This window comes from Phyllostomus discolor, chromosome 11 (assembly GCF_004126475.2).
Source record: "Phyllostomus discolor isolate MPI-MPIP mPhyDis1 chromosome 11, mPhyDis1.pri.v3, whole genome shotgun sequence".
Classification (NCBI taxonomy): domain Eukaryota; kingdom Metazoa; phylum Chordata; class Mammalia; order Chiroptera; family Phyllostomidae; genus Phyllostomus; species Phyllostomus discolor.
In genome coordinates, this window is record NC_040913.2 from 92,333,573 (window position 1) to 92,342,169 (window position 8,597).

Here is an 8,597-nt window from a genome sequence, read left to right on the forward strand (position 1 = left end):
AAAGTCAAGACCATCCATGATTAATACACATGAAAGAAGGTAGATTTGAAATTACAACCACATATGCGGGGGGAAAAAACCCTGCTACAAACTAGAGTTGTAGGTCTCCTCAAACCTGCCTCCTTACACTCTGTTCCTTAACTATTAAAGCCGGAACCATAACTGACCTGCTGACCTTTAGGAAAGGCTGACGAAGAGACAAAATTTGTGAAAGTTGATTTTCAACTATAAAAAAAATGTACAAAATCAAGGTATTATGATTACTTGACCCTATAAAAAAATGTGCCCTGGCTGGCATAGCTCAGTAGATTGAGTGCGGGCTGCAAAGCATCACAGGTTTGATTCCCAGTCTGGGCACATGCCTGGGTTGCAGGCCATGACCCCAGCAACCGCACATTGATGTTTCTCTCTCTCTCTCTTTTTCTCCCTCCTTTCCCTCTCTAAAAATAAATAAATAAAAATCTAAAAAAAGTATTTTAAAAAACCGTTAATTTTTTAAAAAGTACAAAAGCAAGGTATTATGACTACTTGATCCTATAAAAAAAAAACAAATCTTTTTCTGTTTGATCATCATCATTTAACTTTTAAGTCACTGCCTCATGTTTCCCATGAAGCCAAATAAAAAGTCCAGAAATACCATGGAAACACACATCATTTTTGAATCCACAGTAGCATAGTATTACGAGGGTCTTTTTCCAATAGGAATTTTTCTGGCAGCTGAATCATATGTCAATTTCATTATTATTGTATTACTGTCAGCACATTCTATACATCAGATCGAAGAACTGCATAACGTTCCGACTCTAACAGACCTGAACCCACCATACTTTTATTCTGCAGGTGGAGAAGTCCAACCCCTAGAGAGGAGGAGGATCTGGCCAGGGAGCCTATCGAGTGTATTAAGATTTCAGAGACTATTGCACTAGTTTGGATACATTCTCCATTTTATAAGATTAGTGAAATATTTTTTATTTTGTTTGGAAATGTGGCTGACACCCAGTCCTTTTCTTTTCATGGATTTTTAAATAATTGTCTCAGGGAGGCATCTGTCCCAAGTCCAATAAGAATTATGCGTTGCCTGCCACCTATAGGCAGAAAAGTGGAAGTGAAAGAGTTTTACCTTGGGTTTCAGAACTACCCGCAGAGTGTATTCTGTGGTCCATGGTGGTGGGTATCTCGTGCACGCATGTGTTTGTCTACATAGCATCACAACCCGTTACCTGGGAGACACCTTGCATCTGGGCAAAGGTCTGGCTCCTGTGTCTTCACAGGAACTATTCTTCACAGGTGCACCAATTTCTTGAACATGAGGAAGATGGTAACAGCACAATCATTGGCAGATCCTTTCTGTTCTGCTAGTATATGATACCAAAAATCCTCAAGGTTTTTTCTTTTAGTTCTAGTAACATATACTCACACACAATGCAAAATTTACCATTTTAACCATTTTCAAGTGTACACCTTGGTGGCATTACGTACATTCCCGACATTGGGCAGCCACCATCACCACCTAGTCCCACATTTTGTCACCCGAACAGGAAACGCCCAGTAATCAGACACTCCCCATTCCCCCGTCGTCCCAGCCCTAGGCAACCACTCATCTACATGCGGTCCTCGTAGATTTGCCAGCTCTTCCCATTTCCTATCAAAGGAACCATACATGTGGCCTTTTGTGTCCTCCTTATTTCACTTAACAAAGTTTTCAAGGCCCGCTCATGTGAGAACGTGTGTCAGTACGTCCTTCCTTGCCGTTAATGAAGGATGCCCCACTGCGTGCCTGTCCCACACGCTTGTGTATTCACTCATTGGCTGATGGACATTCGGGTTATCTCCACTTTCTGGCTATTGTGAATACTGCCACTATGAACATCCATGTACACGTTTTTACTTGAATACTGTTGTCATTACACGTGTGTACACATACATATGTTTGTAAATATTTGCTCACTCATATGATAACCCTATATTTAACTTACTGAGGAAGCAGCAAACTTTTCCATAGTGGCTGCACCATTTGACATTCCCACCAGTGATGGGTGAGGGTCCAATTCCTCCCCATCCTTGCATCCTGCCATTCTCCAGTCTGCTGCTGTTGTGGTTTATGGCCACCCCGGTGCATATGAACTGGCATCTCCGTGGATTCAGCTGCATTTCCCTGGTGACCATTGGCGTTGAGTGTCTCTCTATGTGTTTGTTGGCCATCTGCATTTCTCCTTTGAAGAAAAGTCTATTGGAGTTCTCTGCTCACTTTATTTTTTAATTGGGTTCCTTGCCTTACGACTGTTGAACTGCATCAAGATTCTCTGTTAATACACATACATGTTTTGCTACTGTCAAATGTTTGCAAACCCAAGTGTATCTTTTCTCTCTTCTTATTTTGTCCCCTTTGATATGAATGGGACGCACCTCAGAACAATTACCTTCTATATTGGAACCAGCTGAGCTCTAGCTCCTTCCAACCCTGTAATTATAGGACTTTATGTTCCTGTGACCAGACTAATGAGATTGCCCAATGGGCTTGATTTTCTAGTTTGCTGTCCTTTGGAACGGCACGCCTGAGCCTCCAGAACCAGTAATGCAAGCCTTCCTCAGCAGCCGCCTTTCAAGTCTGTGACTCGGAATTAAAGTCGTATAAGAAATTTATTGGTGATAAATCCTGATAGCATTCATTTATTTCTCCCCCAAATGAGCTGATTTTCCAACATAGCTTATAACATTTCCAAACAATAGAGGAAACAATTTTCAAACTCTTATTTCACAACAACATTTGAGCAGGGGCTTTCCTGCTAGGAAAAAAAACACCTTAAATCTTTCCTAATTCAGTATAAATAGCAAGAATGAATACAAGGTATAAAATGCACTTTTTATGACCTCGTCCACCAAGGTGACTTTTTAAATGGCCCATGTATTTGGATATAAGCATTCTGGTGTTTTATCAGACAATAACTCTCATTTCTGATAGCTTTGCATTCTCCCCGAACAGGGGAGCATGCAGTCATAACTGTTCACTGGAACCCTGGAATGTAGGCTGTAACCTCGCTATGAAAGCCAGTTTTTCAAGGGTGGAAGCTAACTTCACACCCTTTTCACCCATATGTTCACACCCATTTTACCAGGGGAGATTTCAGAGATGTATTGAGAACAAATGCTCCCTGGGAAAAGAGTTTCGTATTTTAACAGATTTATTATTTACTGTTTGGGTCTCATACGTACACACACACCCCTAGATATCTATTTTATAATTACTTAATTCATGGTTACGTACAGGGTGACCTGTTGATTGCCAAATAGAGACAAGTAACTTTTAGTTCCCAAATCACTTCCTCTTAAGTCCAATTTTCACATATTTTTAACAAGATGGAGAAAGGCCAGTGAATAAGGGTATTCTTTGTTAGGACCCACCCACCATTTTTGCTTAATCTTTTTTAATCTTAATATTTCTTAGCATGTCATCTCCAAACCGAATGCCTGGCTCTCACCTCTTCTGGTTACAACATGGCTCCTCTGTGGCCTCTCTCGCCTGCAGAAGCCTGGGCCACACCTGACCTCCGTGTGCCAGTCAACATCCACGTTCCAGGTGAGTGTCGGGGGCAGGCATGCTTGTTCCGGACGGGACTGGTTAAACGAGGTGGGAGACCCCCTGCAGCTGCGATGCAGAATGAGGAAGCGCTCCAGGCACCTGCTCCAAACATCTCCGAGACATGTCAGCTAAGACAGGGCAAGTCCAGAATAACAGGGACAGCTCGCTGCTGTTCATGCAGAAAGGAGGCAGAGATGCCTGAGTGCTTATGGGCACAGAGACAGCCTCTGGAAGGAAGGACTGGGAAGAGCCTGGTGACAGCCGTCATGAAGGCCTGGGGACGGGACGGGTCGGGAAGGAGAGCTGGCCTTCACTTCTGAGAAGGGAACTGCGAGGGAAATACATCGAAGGGCGCTGGGTCTCCTCCAGCCACGGCGGGCGAGTGTGTAGCTACATCAGCTGGGCGCTTCGGCATCCACCTTGGACTAGACCTACCTGAAGCTATCCTTCCAGACCCTGCTCTGATGCCGGCACCCTTGTGAAGACCTGCCTCACATCCCCCTCTCAGCAGGACCCCACCGGGTCCCCCACCCCACCCCCGCACACCACAGAGCTCTCCCCAGTGCCTGGTGACGTGGCCTTCTGTCCCCCACTGCACTGCTGCCCCCTGGGGTCAGGAAAACTTGGTCAAATGAGAGAACAGTCTACCCTCTTCCCCTGAACAACTTCCTGATTTTTAATACATAGATCCGGTTTGCCAAGTGTTTAAAATAATGCTGTGTGTTTTCTCCAGCAGCTTCCCTCCTCTTTAAAACACAGAGTGTTGGCGAGGAGCACCCACGGGGGTGTTCTGTGCCCGCTGCTGTGTGGGAATGGTGCTGTCCCATGCTCTCTGTGGCACATTTCTGCTCTGTTGACCGCCGTGAGGGGGGAGGAAGCTCGGATAGCCGGCCTTGAACCTGTCTCCGGGTGCCTGTGAGCCTCTGTCGGCTGGGAGTGTGCGTGAGAGGGAACCTGTGTGTCCTGCTGTTTGAGGGCAGAGGCGACGTCTCTGCCCGCCTGTGTCTCTGTCCCCTGGCACAGAGCCTGGGGCTAAGCAGTCGCTCCTGGCGGGGGGGTCCCTGCTCCACTTCAGCCTCGGTTTCCTGGGTTACTGGTCACGCCCTGCTCCTCTGGGCAGAAGAGCCTGTCTATTTTTAGGGAGAAGAGCACTCAGAACCTTCTGCCCACAGCCTTACTCAGCAGACCAGATAAATGTGCTCATGCCTGACCGGTGTTCCCAAAAGCCTATAAATGTCCCCTTCCCGGGCGGTGTGCTCTCCACGCCGCTGCACCTGTTGGCAGACTCGCTCTCCCGCCCAGGAGGGCCGGGCAGGCCGAGGGAGACCGCACCCATGAAGGTCCTCTTTCTGTTCGCTGTTCTCCACTGTCTGGTCCCCAGGACCTCGGGTAAGTGCGTCCCTGCCAGCGCCGGAGCCGCCGCTGGCCCAGAGAGAGGAACCGGGGAGGCGGGGGGTGGTGGTGCGGGAATTCACCCGTGTGTGTGTGTGTCCATACAGGGCTGCGGTGTGTCCGCGTGCTGTCCCGACACACAGGGGGAGCCCCCTGGGGCTCAGCTCTGGGCTGTTTTCATCCCCCCATGAACTGTCAGGGTCATCCTAAAGGCCAAGGGGCGCCTGTGCTCCGGGACCAATAGGAAGCGCTCCTGCAGTGTGAGAGTCTTTAGAAGGTGACGGCAGTCACCGGGATGTCAGAGCTGGGAGGGACTGGGGACCTTCCGTGGCAGCTCCACACTCTGGAGGCAGAGGAGACCACCCTGGGAAATGCTCTGCTGGGCCAGTGACAATCACAGTCCTGGGGGGTGGTCACGTGGAGCCCACTTGACGGGTGAGAAAACCGAGGTGTGGCCGGTGACGCGCATTGTCCAAGGAGAAATAAGGCCTCACTGGGACGGGCGAGGCTGGACTCCTCCGCTGCAGACCGCTGGGCCGCCAGCCCTTCCTCCTGCGTCACACGCGGGGCCGCCCCGTCGCCTCCCTGTCCTCCCCAAGCCTGGGAGGACGCGGGATCGGAGGTCGGCCTCATCTGTGGCTGAGACAGGGTGCAAGGTTGTCAGACTCACGCAGGCCCAGCGCTGTGGGTGTTTGGGGACTTTTTAGTTTTGCTTTTTTTTAGTCACCATCGCTGGCATTTGCAGACCTGACATAAGACCTTTCTTTCAATTCCCTCATTCCCACGTGGCAAAAATGTCTTTTTTTTTTAAATTGACAAATAACATTGCATTCATTTCTATAGCTATATCTATTTGATATCTATATATTACAAAATATTCAGCACATATGCCTAGTTAACACCCATCACTTCACGTAGCTATAATATTTTTTCTTCTGACAAGTGTAAAATATTTTCCTAATGGGAACACAGGTACTTGTGTTTGACCTACACACCCGTGAGTTATGGCGAAGAGAGAGGTTTCATTTTATGCTTTCCATTGCAGGGTATAAAACTAAAAATTAAGACTCTGGCTGGCATAGCTCAGTGGATTGAGTGTGGGCTGTGAACCAAAGCATCGCAGGTTCGATTCCCAGTCAGGGTACATGCCTGGGTTGCAGGCCATGGCCCCCAGCAACCGTACATTGATGTTTCTCTCTCTCTCTCTCCCTCCCTCTCTCTCTCTCTCTCTCTCTCTCTCTCTATCTCCTTCCCTTCCCTCTCTAAAAATAAATAAAATCTTTAAAAAACCCTAAAAATTGAGCCACAAGCTGAGAACTATTTCCAATCCTCCCGGGGACTGAGACTCGCCCCTCCATTACTCCACTGTCCCCCTAAACCCTCCTGGCCTTCCCTAATGCCTTCACTCACATCCACCCCCAGGAAGCTGGAGAGCCCTGGTGTACGGTAACGACATAGATTATCTTTCCTGATTTAGAGCTAGGGGGCCGATGTACCGATGTACAGGTGCTCTTGAACTTGCCCAGAGAGAGTCAACATTGTAAGGACAGAGTCACCCCTTGGAGTCAGGCTGCGGGCTGGGTGCCAGCTTGGTTCTCTGCACCAAGGAAATGCCAGCTCTGTTCTCTTGCACCCACAGGGGACATTCCGCCTGGAATCCGAAATACTATCTGCCTTTTGCGCCATGGGACCTGCAGGCTTTTCTTCTGCCGTTCTGGTGAGAAAAAGGGGGACATCTGCTCGGACCCTTGGAACAGGTGCTGCCTGCCCCCGGACGCGGACACCTGAGCTGCAGGCTTCTGGAAGGTGCCTGGGTCTTCAAGTGCTCCCAGGGCTTAGCGGCCTGCGTGGCTTGTAGTAGGTGCTCAATAAACCTTTGTGGATTTAATCCAGCCCCCAGGGCCAAGGTCTAATGAAAGAACTTTCCTAACAGCTTGCTTACTTTGCCTTCCTTAGTTTTTTTTTTTAAGAGTCTCAGAATTTTGTCATATTCTACTTCCTTTCCCTGTTCCAGAGAGGATCTCTTAGCTGCACACCAGTGAGGGTGCACTTGAAACCAAGGCTAAGCTATCTCACCTTCTGAGGGACAGAATTACAGCCAGCCCCCTCGCCTCTTGTCCAGACGTGACCCACACGTCATCAAGGCCGAACACCAGCCTGGTTCTGCCTGCCCCCAGAACCCAGCGAGCTCTGCCTCTTTCCCCACTCACCTCCAGTAACAACCCCAGTGGGTCACATGGTCACAGGATTTTATTGTTTTCAAACATCTACTCCTAGTAATTCCACTTGATTAAGGCAATCCCTTGTAGGAGTGGAAGGAAAATGGGAGTCAGAAGGTTAAGCACACTGCCCCAGGTGAGCAGTTTGCAAGTGGGATTCTTGGCATACCTCCTCAGTCAGGTGCTGGTTGTTCCTTGTCACCTCTGAAGGACACATTTCTGAACAATGAAAGCAAGGCCAGGCCCCTGTTCACAGGATGCCTTGAGCTACCAACCCTCCCCTTGTTTTTCTCTGGATCCCACCCAAACGTGTTCCTCATACCACCCTTCGAGCCAGTCATCCCAAGAGTGGTGAATGTTAATCACAGGCGAGAAATGTGCAAAGGTAATAAAAGCAAACGTGCTGATGTGTAAGACCACATGGCCGGTGTTTCCTGCACGGATAGTTGCACAAGACACCTTGCTTCGATATTTCGGTTCACTGCCTGAACGCAGGGCGGGCTGGTGAAGAAGCCGCGCTTCCGTCCACAGTCCCCTAGAACACAGGCTTCTGGCTCGCGGGTCCGAGCCCCAGCTCAAGCTCAGCGAGTGTCTGCAGTGTCTGGGGCCTTTGGTTTTCAGAGTGTATCAGACGAGCCCACGGGCTTTCGGGGAGTGAAGCCTCCCGGAGCCTCGAGCACTGGCGAGGAGCCCTGTGCCACCCCCCCCCCGGGGGGTGGGACAGAGGACCCACTGCAGACCTGCTGAGCGGACCCAGTGGGAGAGTCTGCCCCCCAGGGAAACGCAAGGCATGTCAGCCAGGCAGACGCAGACCCTGCCGAGAGTACCAGCCGGCCGTGCCCAACACCTCTGTCCACGCGGAGCGAGAAAACAGAACCGCGGGGAAGGAAGGGCCGGTGCCCGGACCCTGGGAAGCGGATCCGGTTCACATCACCCACTGCGCCTGCGCTGTGGGCCAGCTGGTCCTTTCTCTTGGCCTCCTTTCCTTCCAAAACCAAAGGAGGGAGCTGGTACAGACGAGTGAGACCCCATCACAGCCCACCAGGCTGCGGGCACTGGCTCGGTGCTTCACCTGCGGGCCTAAGTGGGGTCTCCACCAGGTGACATGGGGTGGTGGGCAAGAGGCCCCCGCAGCACCGTGCGTCACCTGGACCCTGGCTGAGGCGTGGGATGGGGGAGGGGGCAGGTAGGAAGGTCAGGGGAGGGAGGGCGGTCCAGTGTCTCCAGTGGCCCCATACAAGCTGATCCGATCCTTTGTTTATTCCATCCTGTGTCAAAGCCTCCCCCAGACCTGGATGCAAGGTTTTGCGCCGCCTCTCTGAAATATGGGACAAATTACTTCCTCTCCGCCCCACCCGTCTCCCCATGTTTAAAAGCATCGCTTTGGACAGGGCCTTAAGGACCTC

At 50.1% G+C, this 8,597-nt stretch overlaps 1 protein-coding gene across 1 annotated transcript; it reads left to right on the top strand.

The window, feature by feature from the left end:
• The first annotated feature begins 4,641 nt into the window (after positions 1 to 4,641).
• Positions 4,642 to 6,864, top strand: SPAG11B (sperm associated antigen 11B). Its single transcript, XM_028526905.2, has 2 exons — positions 4,642 to 4,969; positions 6,612 to 6,864. The coding sequence occupies exons 1-2, from the start codon at positions 4,783 to 4,785 to the stop codon at positions 6,758 to 6,760; spliced, it is 336 nt and encodes a 111-aa protein (XP_028382706.2). The 5' UTR covers positions 4,642 to 4,782; the 3' UTR covers positions 6,761 to 6,864.
• The last annotated feature ends 1,733 nt before the right edge of the window (positions 6,865 to 8,597 follow it).

What these genes read in the sequence shown, in the direction of transcription:
- SPAG11B (XM_028526905.2), top strand. Translation starts at nt 4,783, where the DNA reads ATGCCTGACCGGTGTTCCCAAAAGCCTATAAATGTCCCCTTCCCGGGC. An exon ending in TCTGGTCCCCAGGACCTCGG is followed by an intron (nt 4,970 to 6,611) that starts GTAAGTGCGTCC and finishes TTGCACCCACAG; the next exon opens with GGGACATTCCGCCTGGAATC.